The 22,256-nt window shown below is 42.8% G+C and overlaps 1 protein-coding gene across 1 annotated transcript in view; it reads left to right on the top strand.

Moving 5' to 3' along the window:
* The window catches only part of ENDOD1 (endonuclease domain containing 1), a 39,984-nt gene extending 18,966 nt beyond the window's left edge, over window positions 1-21,018 (top strand). Inside the window, exon 2 of the mRNA XM_082245637.1 lies at window positions 19,733-21,018. Within this exon, the coding sequence (XP_082101763.1) occupies window positions 19,733-20,782 (1,050 nt within the window). The 3' untranslated portion in view covers window positions 20,783-21,018. The remainder of the gene's footprint in view (window positions 1-19,732) is intronic.
* Window positions 21,019-22,256: the final 1,238 nt, after the last annotated feature.

Here is a 22,256-nt window from a genome sequence, read left to right as displayed (position 1 = left end):
TTAGAAAGTACACCCAAGATTAGCACTTTTTTAATATCATTTTTAAACATTATGTTGGAAAGTACACTTGAATCTGCAAGGCGCTGCATCTTAGGCAGTTCTTTACACATCTGCTGAGTTATTTTACTGCTGTGATGTGTATAGCCTGGTGTTAATTAATCTCCTTCACAACACGCAAGCTGAATGAGACAATACAATAGTCAGCAGGGTCTGCCGGGTCTTCTTAAAAAGAACCTTAGTATAACCAAGCTAAGTATGATTACATTGACCTTGACTTAAAGCTGAACTCTGAAAATCTAAAAAGTCCTTCCTTGCAGTGGGAATGCATCTGCACTGCAATGGTTAAATGCTTGTTTATGTCAAGGGCACCATGAACAGCACTTTTACTTTATCTGATTTTCTGCTCTTGCAGGCTCCTCTTGTGCTTCTAGACTGGTCCATGCAGCCTCCTCTTCACTATACTCCCAACAGTCCTCTGATGTCATCTAGACCAATGCAGGGATGGGGGCTTCACAGTGAAAGGGGGGCACACTGGAAGGGGGGATCAGAAGCAGGGAGGGGAATCGGTGTCAGAGAAGCCATTGCAGGAATGATGCCTTGTGTCTGTGTCTCTCCCTGCTGCAGGTGAAAGCTGGCTGGAGGGGGAGAAACAGGCTTTCAGCTGCTGCTGGGAGCCGCACCGGGCATCCTTCTGTAATTTCCCCTTCCCCCGACCGCACCGATTCCCTGTGCTGTTGAGGGTCCCCTACAGCAGGACTAGTGGTCCCCCACCCCCCCATCAGCGGCCCTGTATATAATATTGGGGAATGGGAATCACCCAAGACTGCTGCTTCTATATTACTACTAATATTAATGATGATACTGGTCCCCTTCTATATTACTACTAATATTAATGATAATACTGGTCCCCTTCTATATTACTACTAATATTAATGATGATACTGGTCCCCTTCTATATTACTACTAATATTAATGATGATACTGGTCCCCTTCTATATTACTACTAATATTAATGATCATACTGGTCCCCTTCTATATTACTACTAATATTAATGATCATACTGGTCCCCTTCTATATTACTACTAATATTAATGATCATACTGGTCCCCTTCTATATTACTACTAATATTAATGATGATACTGGTCCCCTTCTATATTACTACTAATATTAATGATCATACTGGTCCCCTTCTATATTACTACTAATATTAATGATGATACTGGTCCCCTTCTATATTACTACTAATATTAATGATCATACTGGTCCCCTTCTATATTACTACTAATATTGATGATGATACTGGTCCCCGTCTCTTACCAGCTCCGTGTGGTGTGGGATGGACTGACTGCAGGCTCCTCTGCTCTGTTGTGGGTGGGAGGAGGAAATGACGTCACGTTGAGGTGCGCCATGCGCAGCACCTTAATGACTGGCGTGGCACCTGTCCTGGCACACTGCTGGCAGCCCAGTTACCGCCCAATCCTATATGCGATCTAGATCCATTAACCAATCCAATTCGCACACAGCACAGGTAAGGCCTGAACTTCACACTTGCACAGTGACAGCAGCAGTATGCCGGTGGAGCCACGGAGTCTAGCCCTGTGGCGCCGGCAGCAGAACAACATGATCCATCCAATCAGCCGGGCCGGTCTGCACCCTCCCTAGGCAGCAGTGCACCCATAGGCAGCGGCCTAGTTTACCTAGCGGGAGCACCGGCCCTGCCTGCATTGGATGCAAGGACGCTGAGGGACAGTCCACTGCCAGAACAGAGGGGAGCTCCATTTGCTGGTGGGGACAACAGTGGACATGTCTGCATAATGTATAGTTGGTACAGTCACTTGTAGACTCCGCTGGAAGTCCATGCATCAGGACAGCAGTTACGAGACTGGGACACAGCGCTGTCACTCTATAACAGAATGTGCCTTACAAAGACTGTCCTGGAAGGATCACCAGGTATTAGTGTAAGTTGCAAATTTAAAAAGAAATGGCTTTTAAAATTGAAATAATATGTAGCACTACTCCCATGGGAGCTGCTGAAAGCTGGTTGCCCTGGGTTACCCATAGCAATGACTTGTAAATCCTTATTACTTTAAGTCCTTGCCTCAGTTAGTAAACAGTCCAGGAGATTTGGTTTTTGTGTATTTTATTTGGAACTGGGATAGGAGAAGGTGATGAGTGGGATACTCCAACTATGAACTATGCACAATCTTCGGGACAACTAGCTGTAGTGTGTGCGGCAAGGCCGCTGCTTCACCTTGCCACTAAGGTGAAGATGTTTAGAAAATCTCCTGTTTTAGTTACTCTTCAGGGTTCTGAAACTGGCACCCCCTTTACTCTCAACATCGGTGTGCTGACACCTGTCCGCTGACCCTAGCTTCTGGAGTGGTCCCCTTCCTGGCAGACCCCTGGGCAAGTTCCTCTGTACTCACGGACACTGTTTTTCCAGAGTCACTGTTGCCTCCAAACTCCACTTGTCCGCATCCACTGGACCTCTGCATTCAGCAACACCTTCAGGTTCACTAGGCCGACTGTCTGTGACCACCTTTCCCAGCTGCGGAAGGAGACACAGCCGTGCCCTCCTCCTGGGACCTGGCTTTCCCACCCAAAGACACCCTGTCACATGTGCCCTTTTCTTTTATGGTCAATCCCAGGATGCACTGCAGTTGTGCCCTCCCACTGGGACTGCCACAAAAGCCTGTGTGTCACTGTCTGGGTTTCCTCCACTGTCCAACAGGCTCCCCTATTGGATACAGTGGGGACACTCCCTCAGACCAAGTGAATCACACCTGGACACATGTAACAGGCCTAACTAGGAATTCTGCTCCCTGATGAGCATGAAAGCAACCCAATGCTTTTACCTAGCACCTGACTAGGAGGGTGCTACAAATATGTTATAGATTCTACTGGACTGATTGAGTTCACATCTAGTTTACTTTTACACAATCTTTAAGAATTCAAGCAGGCCATGCACTGCTTGTACTTCGGCCGACCCCTGCTGACATTAGAAGTTTTTCCCATTAAATCTGAGCTAGGAGGAAATCTGGAAAGCACTACGATTTATTGCAAATACAGCGGGTAAAATTTGTATTGAGCATGTCACCATGTTTCTAGGTAAATATATTTCTAAAGGTGCTATTGACATAAAATTCTCACCACATGTTGTTAACAACCCATGCGGTCCATACATACAAAGAAACCAACACAAATATGTTCATAAATTATGTGTAATAAAATGGAATGACACAGGGAAAAAGTATTGAACACATGAAGAAAGAGAGGTTCAAAAAAGCATGGAAGGCAAAGACGCCAGCTAAAATCTATCAGTAATTAGAAAGCAATCCTGCCCCTTTGCCAGTGCAAATTATTATCCGCTGGTTCAGTCTCAACTGATGGCTTACAAAAAGGTGTTTCATTACCAAGGTGTCGCACAAGAAAGCTCTAATGATGGGTAAAAGCAAAAAGCTCTCTCAAGATCTTTGCAACCTTATGGTTACAGAAGGATTTCTAAACTTCTGAATGTTCCAGTGAGCACTGTTGAGGCCATAATCCAGAAGTGGAAAAAACATAATTTCACCATAACCTGGCCACGACCAGGTGCTCCTCACAAGATTTCTGACAGAGGAGTGAAAAGAATTATCAGAAGAGTTGTCCAAGAGCCAAGGACCACTTGTGGAATAACTTCAGAAAGAACTGGAGTTAGCAGGTACAATTGTTTCAAAGAAAATAATAAGTAATGCCCTTAACCGCCATGGCCTGTATGCACGCTGACAACGTAAGGGTCCTTAAACACGGCTTTCCGCCCGCCTTTCTCCGCTTTGCTCAGTGGGGGATCGATCCGCTGATCCCCGCTGAGCAGGCAGATGACACCTCCGTCTCTGCTCACTGTGCGGAGACAGACAGATTCCTGCTCTACTCTATGGGGGGATCGTATGAAAATGGACCGCCTGACCGTTTTCATCCGATCCTCCAGACGGATGGAAAATAGGGTTACCATCCATCTGGATTTCACAGGCAGGGTCAGATCAGATAGCAGCGGGTGTCAGTGGACATGTCACCGCTGACATCTGCTGGTGCATGGAGCGTCCAATTATGTGCGCCTGAAAACTGACAGGTGGACCTGATCGAAAAGCCTGTGTGAAAGAGACCCAAGACTCCATTGCTGAAGAAGCTTGTTTAAAGTTTGCTGCAGAATATTTAGACAAGCTCGTGAAATATTGGGAGAATATAGTCTGCTCAGATGGGACCAAAATTGAACTCTTTGGATGCCAGAATACACAAATGGCACTGAACATCACCCCAAAAACACCCCCATACCAAGAGTGAAGTTTGGAGGTGGGAATTTCATGGTGTGGGGCTGTTATTTAGCATAAGTTACTGGCAAACCTCATATTATTGAAGGAAGGATGAATGGAAAAATGTAGCAAGACATTCTTGATAAAAATCTGCTGCCATCTACCAGGATGATGAAGATGAAACGAAGGTGGACATTTCAACAAGACAATGGGGTTTATTTACTAAAGTTAGAGAGGGCAAACTTATTCACAATTCTGCAGAGAAACCAATCAGCTTCTAACCTCAGCTTGTTTTATTAAGCTTTAGCAATAAAACCTAGAAGCTGATTGGTTTCTCTGCAGAATTGTAAATAATTTTGCCCTCTCTAGCTTTAGTAAATAAACCCCAATGATCCCAAACACAAAGCCAAGGAAACTCAGTTGGGGTCCTTTCACGCGGCCGCTCCGTGTGTCCGCAAATCATTCCATCCGTTTGCGGATGATTTGCGGACATAATGTAAGTGAATGGCACTGCGGATGTCAGCGGAATACCATCCGCTGACATCTGATTTTCCTCCTGTCAGTTCTGTTCCGTTTTTACGAATGGAACAGAACCCCATTTTTTCTTCCGTGTAAAAAACGGAAAGGAAGGAAATCCGGATGTCAGCGGTGTCATCCGCTGACATCCGCAGTGCCATATACTTACATTATGTCCGCATATCATCCGCAAACGGATGGGATGATATGCGGGCACAGAAATGTCATCCGCTCCGTGGAAAAAAAAAAAAAAGTCCCGCAGCGGAGCTCTCACACGGAGCGGCCGTGTGAAAGGACCCTTGGTTTTAATGAAAGAAAATAAAGCTGCTAGAATGGCCCAGCCAATCACCTGACTTGAATCCAACAGAAAATCTATGGAAAGAACTAAAGATCAGAGTTCACAGAAGATGCCCACGGAACCTTTAAGATTTGAAGACTTTGTGTGGAAGAATGGGCCAAAATCACACCTGAGCAATGCATGTGACTAGTTTCTCCATACAGGAGGCGTCTTGAAGCTGTCATTACCAACAAAGGATTTTGTAGAAAGTATTCGATACATTTCAGTTGGCGTGTTCAATACTCTTTTCCTATGTCATTCCATTTCATTACACATTACCTAATTTATGAACTTATTTGTTTTGGTTTCTTTGTATGGATGGTCTTTGGATGGATGGTCTTTGGATGGATGGTCTTTGGATGGATGGTCTTTGGATGGATGGTCTTTGTATGGATGGTCTTTGGATGGATGGTCTTTGGATGGATGGTCTTTGGATGGATGGTCTTTGGATGGATGGTCTTTGGATGGATGGTCTTTGTATGGATGGTCTTTGTATGGATGGTCTTTGGATGTTTGGTCTTTGGATGTATGGTCTTTGTATGTTTGGTCTTTGTATGTTTGGTCTTTGTATGTTTGGTCTTTGTATGGATGGTCTTTGTATGGATGGTCTTTGTATGGATGGTCTTTGTATGGATGGTCTTTGTATGGATGGTCTTTGTATGGATGGTCTTTGGATGTTTGGTCTTTGGATGGATGGATGGTATGGGTTGTTACTGACATGTGGTGAAAATTCTTTATCTCAGTAGCACCCTCAGAAATCTATTTACCTCGAAAGATGGTGATGTGTTCAATATTTATTTTACCCGCTGTATGTATTCACAAAAAAACGGGCATTCAAAAGAGAAGCATTTTGGCAAAAAAAAAAACACCTAAATGCATCTAATCATTGGGCACATTTTAGGCCTTGAGCATTCATTCATTTCAATGGGCATATTAAATGAGTATTCTTGCCAGCGGAATGAATGAACGCCCAAATGCTTGATGCTCCTAAACGCAATTTCAAAATGCAGCTTTAGGCGCGTTTTTATACTTCTCTTGCCAGGAGAAAAGGTGTTCAGAAGATCTGGGCAAATAACCTAATGTACTATTAAATGCAGCCAGCAAAATTAGACTAGTCATGCTTTTCAGATGCGCTAACATGCGCTTTACAGAAATGCATATCCTGAGCATTAGCACGTTGTGTCATTCATTATGTTGGCCTAAATAGACATAAGCATAAGTATTTTTATTTTATAAGGGTAGCTCCACTTTCGTGGGGGAAAAAAAATAAATAAAAATAGCAAAGAAAAAATATAGCGTATACAATTGCGATACAAGTCCTATTGTCATTGAATGTTTTTAAAAATGACCTTTCCTTTTCAATCTGCAGCTCTGTAATTTTCTTAAAATGCAATATGGCCACCTGGAGGTCTTCTGTACACAGACTACCCCCCAGAAACATAATTTCCTGCTTGTGATTGGCTCACTGTTTTTCCCAGAAGTCTGCACTAAGATAGAAGTCAGATTTCAGGCATCCCCGGCAACAAAAATGTTATTTTTGGTGAGATACTCCCAATAGCAACACAACTAAAGGGGTGCAGGCCCAGCAACTTTCCTCTTTAGTGCCCTGCAGGTGAACAGCTGATTGATAATTATGAAACCACTCCATTTAGACTCACTCAGAACAGGGACACAGAGGAACAATGATTTCTTCCAAATAACAAAAAGTAGGAATCTGCAACAAAGTTTGTTAAAATCCTTGTAATGTACAGAGATCACCTAGAGGGGAATGTTTTTTTTTTTTTCTCAACAAAAGTGGAGTTACACTTTAAGAACAGCTTTGTGAAGTGCCGGTTCACCCCAGATACGGTGGGGTTGTGCTGGGAGCTATTTCTGGCGCAGCCCCAACACAATAGCAAATGCCTTGTTCCCAATCATGTCTGTTCTCTGTGGTATGTGATAAAAGAAAGTACTACTTGCACTTATTTCCACAGTGGTCTGCAAGGCAAACTACTGCATTGCCGCCGTGGTGGAGTGAAACGTCACTCTTTACATTTCAATAAAGTTTGGTGAAATAAAAGTACACAGTGTGATGTGCTCGAATCAGAGCATTGGCAATGTGCCACACCGCACACACCAGTGACCATGTGTTCTGCGACTCGCTGATGTGAATAGGCCACTAACACTAATACTTTGTAGAGGTGTACCGAAATGAAAATTTTAGTATTGAAACTCCAGGATGCACTTGGCCAAAATTACAGTTTAAAAAAAAAAAAAAAATATATATATATATATATATATATATATATATATATATACACAGGTCCTTCTCAAAAAATTAGCATATTGTGATAAAGTTCATTATTTTCTGTAATGTACTGATAAACATTAGACTTTCATATATTTTAGATTCATTACACACAACTGAAGTAGTGCAAGCCTTTTATTGTTTTAATATTGATGATTTTGGCATACAGCTCATGAAAACCCAAAATTCCTATCTCCAAAAATTTGCATATTTCATCCGACCAATAAAACAAAAGTGTTTTTAATACAAAAAAAGTCAACCTTCAAATAATTATGTTCAGTTATGCACTCAATACTTGGTCGGGAATCTTTTTGCAGAAATGACTGCTTCAATGCGGCGTGGCATGGAGGCAATCAGCCTGTGGCACTGCTGAGGTGTTATGGAGGCCCAGGATGCTTCGATAGCGGCCTTGAGCTCATCCAGAGTGTTGGGTCTTGCGTCTCTCAACTCTCTCTCTTCACAACATCCCACAGATTCTCTATGGGGTTCAGGTCAGGAGAGTTGGCAGGCCAATTGAGCACAGTAATACCATGGTCAGTAAACCATTTACCAGTGGTTTTGGCACTGTGAGCAGGTGCCAGGTCGTGCTGAAAAATGAAATCTTCATCTCCATACAAAAACAATGGGGTTCCCCTTGGGGCGGGACTTTTAAGGCACTATATGATTCAAAATGACAGTTTTTTTTTTGAAACTTTATTGAAAAAATATATAATACAAAGAAAATTGTTTAAAATAGTTGGCAAGTTATGCATATATTACATACACAGTGAAAATGCACCACATATAACCCACGGGTATTCACCCGACGCGTTTCGGAGTAGAACCCCAAACTCCTTCAGGGGTGCCCGCAGGGGGTGGTCTAAAGATAATTAGTGTGTAAGTAATATGTCAAACAACAATATATCAGAATCATACACATTATAATGATTTATCAAAAATTCAAAAAACACTTACATATTCACTGTAATGAATGGAGGAACTTGCCTGCCTATAAAGGCTAAAAACAGGAGATCAGTATGCCGACAGGAGCCAAACTGGGATGCCGTGTATAAATTCTAGATGTTGGGCCCAAAGGGAAAAATTTCCTAGATGTCACAGGTGGTTGAGGTTGCTTGCAACCCAAACTCCCAAAAGGAAGCTGGGTGGGAATAGCTGGAACCCCCAATGGGCAATCCTGCTGAGCAAAAGCCAAGTAATTAGAATTGTAAATTCTATACATAGCCAGAAAAATAGTAATTGTAGCAATCTCTTATTTTTGGAAAATTGCCAGATAATGTCATTAAATTTCTTTAGCCTGGAAAAAAGTCTGTCCATTGCCAAACAGTATAAACAAGTTATCTATAGGCAAAGATCTCCTCGGAGACTTGTAAGTCCCAAACAAAATTAACTGAGGATTCGAGGGGAAAGCATAATAAGCATCCCCTAAAAAATGCCAAAGTCTAAAAAGAAACGAAAAGAAGAACCAAGACTTACTGTCATGGTCGGACAGCCAGGCTATAAATAAAATTCTCCAAAAATTAGTAGAGAGAGATACCTTTAGAGTCAGTTTTTCCGGGCAAATAAATAAATCCAGCGTGGCAGGGTAGGTGTTATGTCATGCTCGGCAAAGGAACATATGAGTCCAATGCCGAGCATGTAGGATATAAAGAGCTTGTCGGTCAGCTGAGACTAATCTCAGCTGAACGGCAATTGCAATCAGCTGGTCGCCGGTGGGGTTCCCCGGGTCACGTACGCCGGGCCCGCCCCCAGCCGGAAATGACCTGGCGGAAGCCGGACCGGCCTATGCGTCCCACCGACACGGTGGTGGACTTCCGTCTGCGTGAAACGCAAGGCGGAGTCCATTGGGCATGCGCCTCACAGCTCGAGAATTGAGCTGGATGGTATGGGCTATTGCCAAAATTGCGGGTGCCACCTAGTGGCGTCCGCCTTACCGTGCCGGGCTATCCCAAAGCAGAGATGGAGATGTGTGTCTCTCCATCAAGCAAACTCAATCCGTCGTGACATCAATAACAGTTTAGGTCCTATAGGCAATAACAAAATAATGACCGTGTATCTAGGTCCTAATAGTCATTGCCATTACAATGTAGAAATGTAAGTATATTTTAAGGGGAAATAGTTTTGTCTCACATTTGGCACCGTAGGCAGACTGACATACCTGTATACAGAAGTTTATACATACATATGTATAATCACAGAGTATTATTTTATGTATTATTATTATGTATGTATAAACTTCTGTATACAGGTATGTCAGTCTGCCTACGGTGCCAAATGTCTTCCTCCAGACTCTGGCACCTTGATTTCTGAATGACATGCAAAATTTGCTTTCATCTGAAAAAAGTACTTTGGACCACTGAGCAACAGTCCAGTGCTGCTTCTCTGTAGCCCAGGTCAGGCGCTTCTGCCGCTGTTTCTGGTTCAAAAGTGGCTCGACCTGGGGAATGCGGCACCTGAAGCCCATTTCCTGCACACGCCTGTACACGGTGGATCTAGATGTTTCTACTTCAGACTCAGTCCACTGCTTCCGCAGGTCCCCCAAGGTCTGGAATCTGTCCTTCTCCACAATCTTCCTCAGGGTCTGGTCACCTCTTCTCGTTGTGCAGCGTTTTCTGCCACACTTTTTCCTTCCCACAGACTTCCCACTGAGGTGCCTTGATACAGCACTCTGGGAACAGCCTATTCGTTCAGAAATTTCTTTGTGTCTTAACCTCTTGCTTGAGGGTGTCAATGATGGCCTTCTGGACAGCAGTCAGGTCGGCAGTCTTACCCATGATTGCGGTTTTGAGTAATGAACCAGGCTGGGAGTTTTTAAAAGCCTCAGGAATCTTTTGCAGGTGTTTAGAGTTAATTAGTTGATTCAGATGATTAGGTTAATAGCTCGTTTAGAGAACCTTTTCATGATATGCTAATTTTTTGAGATAGGAATTTTGGTTTTTCATGAGCTGTATGCCAAAATCATCAATATTAAAACAATAAAAGGCTTGCACTACTTCAGTTGTGTGTAATGAATCTAAAATATATGAAAGTCTAATGTTTATCAGTACATTACAGAAAATAATGAACTTTATCACAATATGCTAAAGGAGAAGAAGGACCTGTGTGTGTGTATGTGTATATATATATATATATATATGTATAATATATATATATATATATTTTTTTTTAATATAATTGCATCATATTCGACTTTTTTAATTTCATGAATTTAAATGAATATAAATTTGTCAGCCATTATCACCACCTTAACGCAAGAAAAGCTCAAGAAAAATGCATCCCTTTCAATTTTATGTACTGTATGTCTTCACACTGGTCCGTTGTGCTTCCGTTGTGGTATTAAATCTTGCTTGCTGAATTTTTGGTCAGTTAAAAAAACAGCACCAAAAACGCACCTCCCCATTGACATACATTGAAAATGCAGCAAGAACGCATCAGTAATGCACCCATGTTACATTTTTGATGCGGTTTCTGAGTCACATGAACTATGAAAAACATACTATAAGCGCGGTAAAACCGTGGCAAAATCACGTGCATTTTCAGTGCGCACCTTATTCTCTCCAAAATGCGAAAACACAATTTTTGGCCGATATGTTTTGGCTGCTGAAGTTTCTGTGCATCTCTAATAATTTGATGCAGTGCTTGTCACATTTTTGGTGCACTTTCTTTTTTGAATAATCTTTATTTTCATATTTTGGTGCACTTTCTTTTTTGAATAATCTTTATTTTCATATTTTCAAAAAAACTGAAGTGAATAAAGTAGTGCAATACAGAATAGAAATGGGCAGTATAACATTGAACAATAGTGGCATGCCATACAATAACCAGAGATCAGGTACACAAAAGACAGGTTTCTCGTCATGAATAGTGTGCCTATCAGCCAAACGGAGGAGAACCTCATGCAACACCTGTTCGACTCTCCGGGCCCAGCACCCGCGGGGGAACCCCCGGGGCGGTCCGGCAGCTCCGTGACATCTAACAAAAGGAATTCCAACTTAGTTCTGCCACATCCTGAACATGCAAATGAGTAAAACAATAGAAACCGAACAAAGACTCAAGAGGGGAGAAAAGTTTGCTCCCAATGGAGCGGCAAGAAAGTAAAGGAAAAGAGGTCAGCCTGGAAGAGATACGGTCGTGAAAGAGGCAATACACCGGGGGGAAGATACGGGGCCCGAAAGAATAACACACGTACCCCAGAAACCCAGCCCAATCACTTTAGTTATCCGGAAGCTCTTCCGAATAAAACATCCAACCTGTCCCAAGTGTCCATGCTTTGGTGCACTTTCCTTAGAACGTTCCATAGGAATGAAAGAGTGCAAACTCTCTTGCAGCTGTGCATGGTAGCCAATCAGCTTCTAACTAAGCTTGTTCAATTAAGCTTGGACAATAAAAGCTGGAAGCTGATTGGTTTCAATGCACAGCTGCACCATATTTTGCATGCTCCCGTTTTAGTAAATCAATCCCACAATCTTCACCACTCGCCTTACCTCTGGATATAAACAGTTTTGGTTCACAAAACTGGCAGGACAAAATTGCAAAATGTTTGGCAGCATTACAATGTCAAAAATTAATAGATTACCATAAACAATTTGTACTTCTAAGGAGGTGATCATAAAATGCTCACATAAGCTTATAGATGTATTCAGCAGATCAAAGTTTTTAAAAAAATCAGACAAATGAAAATCGGGAATAAGTGTGGGCTCCAACCCCCTTATTCAAAGACTGAGCTGGAATGTGGTTTCTGGTTCTGGAATAGTTTGAATTAATGTGAGGTATGTGCCTCTCCCCGACTGTACAAACAGTAGGAGTGCTACACTTAAGATTCGTGTAAACAGAGGCTTATTGCCTCATCTCCAGCATGTTCACACCTTAGCACACCACATATAATGCTTTTAACGGCCGTCGACCACATGTATAGGAAGTATTTCTCTGGCCATTCTCTGGAATTGCTTCTGTCACTTGGCTTGCTTAAGGCAAAATGACAGGTTCTCTTGAAGAAGAACCCCTAGCCCGTCCTCATCTCCTGAGTCTCGCCTTCACAGAGTGCTACCCTGCTGATCTGTTAATAAATAACAAAAAGCACCCACATGCAAAGGTAGAAACTACAGGGAGTGCAGAATTATTAGGCAAATGAGTATTTTGACCACATCATCCTCTTTATGCATGTTGTCTTACTCCAAGCTGTATGGGCTCGAAAGCCTACTACCAATTAAGCATATTAGGTGATGTGCATCTCTGTAATGAGAAGGGGTGTGGTCTAATGACATCAACACCCTATATCAGGTGTGCATAATTATTAGGCATCTTCCTTTCCTTTGGCAAAATGGGTCAAAGAAGGACTTGACAGGCTCAGAAAAGTCAAAAATAGTGAGATATCTTGCAGAGGGATGCAGCACTCTTAAAATTGCAAAGCTTCTGAAGCGTGATCATCGAACAATCAAGCATTTCATTCAAAATAGTCAACAGGGTCGCAAGAAGCATGTGGAAAAACCAAGGCGCAAAATAACAGCCCATGAACTGAGAAAAGTCAAGCGTGCAGCTGCCAAGATGCCACTTGCCACCAGTTTGGCCATATTTCAGAGCTGCAACATCACTGGAGTGCCCAAAAGCACAAGGTGTGCAATACTCAGAGACATGGCCAAGGTAAGAAAGGCTGAAAGACGACCACCACTGAACAAGACACACAAGCTGAAACGTCAAGACTGGGCCAAGAAATATCTCAAGACTGATTTTGGATTGGTTTGCGCAAAAGTTATTGCGTTTACTAACTAAGGGAAAGATTTCTGTTATTTTTGGTGTTTTTTTTTTTTTTAACGCGTAATGGCAGCAGTCTGCGATTTTTTTTTTTTTTTTTTGCGGTACTGCGACATTGTGGCGGACAGATCGGACCCTTGACTGACATTTTTGACACTTTTGGGGTTACCAGTGACATTACTACAGTAATCAGTGCTATATATATATGCACTGTTACTGCAAAATGACACTGGCAGGGAAGGGGTTAACTTTATTGGGGAAGGAGGGGTTAAGTGTGTCCCTAGGGGCGTGCTTATAACTGTGATTGGACATGGCTACTGGTGTAGGAACAGAGATCAACGGTCCTACATAGTAGAACCGTATGATCACTATTCCTACACAGGGAAGAATGATAGGCGGCTTGTTTACATTAGCCACCTGCCTTTCTCCCTTCACGGCGGACAATCGCGAGTGACCGGCGGACATCGGGTCCGCCAGTCACACACACGGACTTCCCAGGGAATGAGTCTGGGCGGGCGCGTGCTCGCCCGCTGTTGGCTCACAAGCAAGTGACAGGCGAGTGACGTACCCATACGTCACTTTGCCTGGACAGGGCTGACCGCCGCAGTACATGTACTTGCGGCAGTCGGCAACCGGTTAAGCACTTCACAATATATTATTTGTAGGGTGGTAATCCTCCGTAAGAGCTGTGGCAGAGGAAAAAAAAACTCTGTAAAGCTCACCAGAAAACCATTGTTTTTTTTTTGGAACTGCAATGACCTGGCACAGATGAAAAACTCTTACATTTTGGTAAGGTTGCAAGTAATCAAAATATATGGTAAACACAACCTTCCACGTGGAGAATATCCCTGACTCCATGCAGGAAGTTGGCGGTTGCACTCAATGACTCTGGGGGCCCAGCTCTAGGTCTTTAGGAGAGATGTTAGGTTTGGTGGGTAGAACTCATGGGCAGAGAAAAGAAAGCCCTCAGGGGTTTATGCTACAGAGGCCCCATTGGTAGTGTGGGGTGGTGGTTGTGGAAGTCATCAGAAGGAATAAATAGACATTTATTGACAACGCCAAAGGCGTGTTTTGTGGCTTATACATCACCTCATGAGTTTGTGGTGTTTCACAGAGGTTTAGCAATCCTCCAATGCATCTTTGGTGTTACCAATGAATGCCTAGTCAGTGCTTCTGATAACTATGACCCTTCCATGACCACCACCCCACGCTACCAAGGGCACCTCTGCCGCATAACCCCTGAGGTTTGTTTCTCTCCAGTCATGAGTTCACAATATGTTGACACCATATGGAAAAGGAAAAGAGTAAATGTACAAATCCTTGCCATGTGTTCATATAGTAGGAGATCCAAGTATGGATTTGCAATTTTCTGTTTTTCTTTTCTTGTGCTGTGTAGAAGAAGTCATTGTCCCAGATCAATATCTGTGCTGCACAGTCAGCTGTTGAGACATCCCTGATGAAATAAGAGATTCTGAAAGCTTGCATTGCAGGACATTATCTAATAGCGGTGTTAAACAGACATCCATCATTGGATCCTCTTAATGGGCACGCTTTTCCTAATTGATGCCATAAGCTTATTTCGTTGCTCAGACCAACGAGTCTGGATTTTTTTCCTTAGGTTGTTATTGACTGTGCTGACACATAGAAGAGCAATAAACAGGATCTGTCATTCAGGCAAGGTCATTATCTAAGGACGAGAGCAAAAATCAAATTCTTTTTTTATTCTTAATGTGTTTCCAATTGATGCCTTTAAAGGAGCAGTCCAGGAAAAAGACTAGAAATACTGCCAGTAAATTGCTACTGGTTATTACTATAGACAGGGCTGCGTAGTTTCATCAAAACAATGTCCTAAATTAGTTTTGCACGGCCTGCTGTTATCCTGCATTCCGTCTGTCAGTGGCTGGGCTGGTTTGCTATCAGTCTTGCCTGCGGCAACTGTATGAAATGACTCAGATGTGGGGGAGGAGTCTTCAGAACATAAGTATTCCGTCTGTAGCAGAGAAAAGAATCCGATGGAAAAAAACCAAACAAGTGGTGTCTAATGGTGCCGATTTTTAATGCTGAAGTATCAATGGGAACGGTGCCGCTTTTTAAGAGGGTTCAATTTTCCTTCTTTTCCAGTTCCTCATCGGATCTTTTCGTACATTTTTGGGACGTTTCCCCTTATATTTGATTATACTGCCATTGTTGATTTGTACTTGTTTACTCTGGTTTCAAGTTTGTATGTCAAAAATCCAATAAACCATAAAAAAAAAAAATAAAAAAGTGGGTTTAATTTTAGTGACCATTAACTGGATTGTAGTTCTTAAAAAAAAATAAAATAAATAAAATTGGGTGCAGACAGGCTCTGCGTCTCAAACTTACCCATCTGTTTGCAATCTTCTTTTCGAACTTGCATTCTCCACATGGTGGTTTCTTGCTGGGTGGATTTTTTTTTTTTGTCATTGCGTCCCTGCTGGGGAGATTTAACCATCTGTTTGCCTTGGTGACCATTGATCTTGGAACAGAAAATGAGGGGGATACACAATTTTAGAGTTGTCACTAGAATAAGTGCTGAGCGTTGATCTTCCAATGGGGAAACCTTTTCCAGTGATGGGAAATTTTGCCTTTTTTTATCGAAAATTTCCTCTGGCTTTCTGTTGCATCTCTGGAATAGTAAGTGAGATCTCCTCAATGAGGCAACTTAACTATACATACGCTTTTAGGCAAATTTGGCACGCAATCGCAAATCATAAAAAAACTATCAATAAATGGTGTATTATATATTGTTCATACTCACTCAGTCACTATGGGATTTGTTTTCTGTATTCTGCAAAAAGTCTAGTTGATTCTGCTGCACACTCTCCACCTTCTGTTCATGTGCCCAATTCAGCTAGGGCTTTTACAGATGTGGTGGCAATTCTGCACATGCTCAGTTTGCAGTGAGTTTCTATGCTGAGCATTTCCTCCTTGTCATATCTGAGCAGCACATGTGACTATAGAGTCACACGTGGGCGTATATACAGTGGTAAATAACAGTCCACTACCTCCCTACTCCTCCTCCATGCCCACTAACCAGCTAAACACAATATGGGTGGGATATTGCATGTAGATTAATGGTGGCTTCACCTCCCCTTAATTCTAAAACACAGGCTGGAGGGACGTGTCACAGTCTGGTACATAGTTACATAATGAGATTGAAAAAAGAACACAGTCCATCCAGGTCAACCTATGGATGTGTGTGTCTGCTGCTGTCAGAAATCTGCTCACACCATGTTATTTCCTCAAAATAATAAAGATTTGATTCTATTCTGCTCAAACCAGTTAAAGGAGCACTTTTTAATCAAAGTATCGGATCAAATCAATTAAACTCCTGGGATATTGATCTGGTCAGTTAAGTAGCAGAGGGGGTTGGTAATCAGTTTCAGCTGCTTTGGTGTTAATAAAATAAACAGGTGCAATAGATGGGCAAAACATTTTTTTCACTCGTTTTGCATTTGGCTAGGGTCAGTGTCACTATTGTTGGCATTAGGTGACCCTATAGAGAAGTGATGGTGAACCTTGGCACCCCAGATGTTTTGGAACTACATTTCCCATGATGCTCATGCACTCTGCAGTTGAGCATCATGGGAAATGTAGTTCCAAATCATCTGTGGTACAACTGCTATAGAGGTTGCACAGGCAGTCCAACTCCTCCAGGATGGCAAATTAATATGTGCCATTGCCAGAAGGTTTGCTGTGTCTCCCAGCACAGTCTCAAGAACATGGAGGAGATTCCAGGAGACAGGCAGTTACTCTAGGAGAGATGGACAGGGCCATAAAAGGTCCTTAACCCAACAGCAGGACCGGTATCGGCTCCTCTGTGCAAGGAGGAACAGGATGAGTACTGTCAGAGCCCTACAAAATTACCTCCAGCAGGCCACTTATGTACATGTCTCTGAACAAACAATCAGAAACTGAATTCATGAGGGTGGCCTAAGGGCCCAACCTCCTCTAATGGTCTCTGTGCTCATTGGCCAGTACCGTGGAGCACAATTGGCATTTGCCATTGAACTATAGAATTGGCAGGTCGGCCCCTGGCGCCATGTGCTTTTCACAGATGAGAGCAGGTTCACCCTGAGCACATGTGACAGACATGAAAGGTTCTGGAGAAGCCGTGAAGAATGTTATGCTGCCTGTAACATCGTTCAGCATGACCGGTTTGGTGGTGGGTCAGTGATAGTCTGGGGAGGGATATCTATGGAGGGACGCACAGACCTCTACAGGCTAGACAATGGCACCCTGACTGCCATTAGGTATCTGGATTAAATCCTTGGACCCATTGTCAGACCCTATGCTGGGGTCCTGGGTTCCTTCTGGTGCACCACAATGCCTGGACAAATTTGGAGAAAGTATGCAGCCAGTTCCTGGAGGATGAAGGAATTGATACCCCCACGCTTGCCTGACCTAAATCCAATAGCACACCTCTGGGACATTATGTTTCGGTCCATCCGACGCCGCCAGGTTGCACCTCAGTCTGTTCAGGAGCTCAGTGATGCCCTGGTCCAGATCTGGGAGGAAATACCACAGGACACCATCCGTCGTCTCATTAGGAGTATGCCCCAACACAAGCGTGTGAGGGCCATACAAACTACTGAGTACCATTTTTGAGTTACTGCAATGAAATATTTCATCAAATTGGACTAGACTGCTGCATCATTTTTTCACTTAGATTTTCGGGGTATCTTTGAATTCAGCCCTCTGTGAGTTGATAATTTTAATTTCCATCAAACAATGGGGCACCCTTTAGATCGGAAAAACACTACCCAGTCCATACCAGTATAGATATCCAGCATGATATTTTTCCTCATTGAGATCTGATGTGTTTTCAAAGTGTTTCTTAATTTTTTTTTGAGCAGCGTATATTTATGCCAATTTAAAACCTTTTATTGATATTTTTTTTTACTCTATATTCCAAAGGTTTTTTTTTTTTCTTTTTTTTGAACATGTGACCAGAAATAGAGGACTAGAAGCTCATCCTGCTTATGTTTCCCTGCAGACATGCTGGGAAAAAGCTGGGTCATGTGACAGCTGTAATATATAGATTAGGAAAAATGTACTTAGATGGTATGTTTTTTTTTTTTTTTAAATTATAATTACAGTGCCATCATCCATATACAGAACTAGAAGGGACAAGAAAAATAAACAGTGTGTGTTTAGTATCAGAAGCAATAGAAAGGGCACCAGATCAACATGGGTTAAAAGCAGCATACATTTATTGCAGATTGCAATAAATGTATGTTGTTTTAACTAGAGATCGACCGATCATCGGCAAAGCCGATATATGGAGGGCCGATATGCACTTTCCCGGATATATCGTAATCGACCCCTGAGGTTACCGATATTGCCGATATTTCGGGAAAGTGCTTGTACTCGAGTGAAGCCTGCAGCTAGAGGCATCACCCCGGTACCGGCGTCCATAGCCGACGATCAGCTGTCTTGTAATGACAACCGATGCTGCTGAGATGCCGCTCGGCTGTCATTACAAGGGGCGGGAGGGGACGTCACCCCCCCGCCGCCTTCCGCGGCATGCCCGGGTCTTCTGTCCCACCAGGAGTCCCAGGCAACCAGCCTGCACGGCCGCCGAAGACCCGATCAAAGCCGCATTCGGGTCTCCCTGTAAAAACCCGGAAGTGACGTCATGAGTGACATCACTTGTGGGTACTGTCTGGCGCCAGATTTAAAAAAAATGACAGCCTTTAAAACAGCCAAACTTGGTGTTTTGAATGCTTTTAAGTGCAGAGGAGGGGTTTGGGGTCTTTTAGACCCCCAGATCCCTCTACAAGAGTACCTGTCAAATAAAAAAAAAAAAAAAATGGTTTGTTTTTTGTATGAAAATATCGGCCGATACCGATATGCATTGACCAAAATATCGGCATTGGCAACGGAAAACCGATATCGGTCGATCACTACTTTTAGCCCATGCTGATCTTTCACCTCTTTGATATCTTTATATGCTCATAAGGGACTCCCAGACCTTGATAAGGAGCTGCCTTCTCTTAATTTAACATCCAGTCATTCCACCCCCCACTGTCTTCTTTGCCAATTTATGGACTATATAGACTGTTCTATCATTTTGCAATCTGTATTTCAATGAAGCGCTGATTCACTTGCTATTTTTAGTTTGTTTGCTTTCTGTTTAGTATCACTTTTAGAGCCGGTTCACATAGGCGCGACCCGACTTTGCCGGGCGACCTGTGAAGTCACGGTGCGCAGCTCGCACCGCGACCTTGGAGCGGCATGCACGGACTTCATATCATTGAAGTCAATGCAGGTCGCTCCAGGTCGCCCCAAAGTAGCTCAGGACCCTAAGTCGGAGCGACTTGTGTTGCTCCTATTACAACGGGTCCTGTGCTAATCTATGGCAGGCGACCCGCGTCAACCCCAGTGTTGAACCGGCTCTTAAACAAGGTCTAGTTTTTTACTGTATATATTTTTTTTTGTAAGTTCTCAAAGCTGGTATTACCTTTTTAAAATGTATTTTATGTATGTATTTTAAGGACATGCTTAGAACTTTTTGTTCTTATTTCTGCAGTTGGATGATTCAAAGAGCAGTTTGGATGAAGCCACCAAAGGCTCGGAGCAGACTGAAGGACTTGGTACTAACCAGGCCTTAGAGGAAGATTACGCCTCAACGGATTACCAGCCAGGACTGCTCTTTCACAGAGCTCCAGCCATGCTTACTAATGCTGTGCCACTCCCTCAGAACTTCAAGGAGAAATGGGCCACGGATGTGGATGAGCTGATTAAGGAGAAGGTAATGCCTCAATGTGGCAGCGAAGGGAACTTGCATATTATTGCCGGCGCTGTTCCGTCTAGTAATAAAATGAAAGACAAAGTGAGCATTCCAGAATATGTCTGGCTTGCAGCTTTTTGCAGTGTTCCTGAGGCATGGTCTTTAGGAGTCATCAAGACAGTCGGAGATGTAGATGGTCTGGAACAGGTCACTTTAGAAGAACTGGAAAGAAGGTTGCCTGGTGATGATGTAAAGTTATTCTCCAGCCAGGATGGGGAAGGAGCTATGGCTGCTGAACAAAGAACATCTGAATCTGCCACCCAAACCGAAGACGAGGGTCCTGCTGGGCCCGGAGCCTTTTCTAGGTTCTTCCAGCTCCTTTTCTGCATCGTCTATGAGGTTGTGAAGAACATCTTGAGTCTAGTGTGGTTCCTGGTCAAACAAGTCCTTAATTTAGTTTATGGAAGACTGTACTGGATCTGGACTGCAGCCACCACTTACATTTTTGCTCTGAGCAAAGTTTTGTTGAACATCCCATGTGACATCCTCAGAGTTCTCGCAAATATCCTCTGTGGCTTTTTCCGCATTCTTAACAATGTGTTTTCTGCTGTTTGCCTGGTACTTAGGCTGCCGACAAGATTCTTGTGTGACATGGCCTGCTTTCCATATTATACAATTTGTGCCATCCCAGACGTGGGCATTGACATACTAAGTGGTATCTGGGGTGTGATCGCTTTGGGGTTCCATGCTGTGTTTGGCGCCTTTGGGGGCTCATTCTCTGTGGCTTCCTTTGCGGGCAACAGTTTTTTCTCAAAGTTAATTGGACAGTCTGAGGGTTATGAAAACTAACTAGTCTCACTAACCTAGAACCGTGACCATACCGCTGATTGATGTGCTAGCACTTTCCTGCAAGTCATTTGAATTTCCTGTGGAAATTAGATCAAATTTGCTTTTTCTTTTAATCCTATCAGAATATTGTACTTCCGCAGGAGTTAAACATGTTTAGGCACCAGGAACACTGGCTTCTTTATTATATTCAATAGAAACAACCAGCTAGCTTTGGAGCTCATCATCCGATTTTGAGATGTCACCGGTATGACTGAGTTTCTGTTTATTCATAGACAGAGGATGGCTGTAAAATTCAGCTTCTGCAATGGTAGTTTGAAATACACTGTTCGAGCTCTGAGTAATAAAAAAATACATGTGTGTGTATAATATATATATATATATATATATATATATATATATATATGGTACATGCATGGGAAAAGCCAGGTTGAGCCAGTATTGGCAGGCGGATCAACGAGACAGGTAACTTGCTTATGTTTTATGAGAGGGGATTTTGACATGACTTTGCATCGCCTGTTTAATTTATTTTTTAGAACAAAAAAAAAACCAAACTTGTGCAATTGTTTTGTAAGTTAATGTCATATGGGTGTTCTCTTTATTAATGTTAGTTTAGGAAAATTTTTAAATTTGCATCATCTTCATATTCCAAGTACCTCTCCTGTGAAGATTGCCTCTGTGTGGAGCAAGTTTGCAGTTTTAGTGCTGCGTTGTTCATCTACACAGATACAAAATGTACTTAAGTGTTATCTTTTTATGAATTCATCTGATAGTCCTAGTTCAGCAGTTCTTTCATGATAAAGTTAAAGGATCAGTCCATTTATAACTGGTATTAGGTTTAAGTGTCTTTTCTGGAGGGCTAAAATGGCCATTGGATTCCAGAGTGAAGGTTATCTGGGGTGTGGGCAGCTTTTTAGTCTGGGGAAGAAGTAGGGGTCAGTTTGTCTTTTATGGGGTCGGACCATGATTTGGGAGAGCTTTCATCTCTCTCCATAGAGAGGTCCTAATGGTGGGGGGGGGGGGAATCTACTTTTATCTAAAGCAGGGACCTCCAAACTACGGCCCTCCAGCCCTCTGAACTACACATCCCATGAGGCATTGTAAAACTCTGGCATTCACAGACATGACTAGGCATGATGGGAATTGTAGTTCCTGAACAACTGGAGGGCCATAGTTTGAAGACCCCTGATCTAAAGAAAGCCAGTAGTGGCATTGTTGATCTTTAGATCTGAAAATGTAGATTTCCTGACTGTATGCTTATCTTACAGCTTCAGTACTTTCTGTATCATTGACTTGGGATAATGCAGATTTCCATATGTAAAGTCACTTTTGACTTTCCTGACCTGTCTGCATGTGTCCCAAAGTATTGAAGACTGGCATCCAGGTAACTAGCATTTTTAGAAGATGATCAGCAGCTGTGGCTTCAATATTCCAAAATAATGCTGCGCAATAAATAAAATAAGTACAGGCTATGTTT

Source organism: Pelophylax lessonae (assembly GCF_965119305.1).
Source record: "Pelophylax lessonae genome assembly, chromosome: 2".
Lineage (NCBI taxonomy): Eukaryota > Metazoa > Chordata > Amphibia > Anura > Ranidae > Pelophylax > Pelophylax lessonae.
This window is presented reverse-complemented; position numbering and strand designations above follow the sequence as displayed.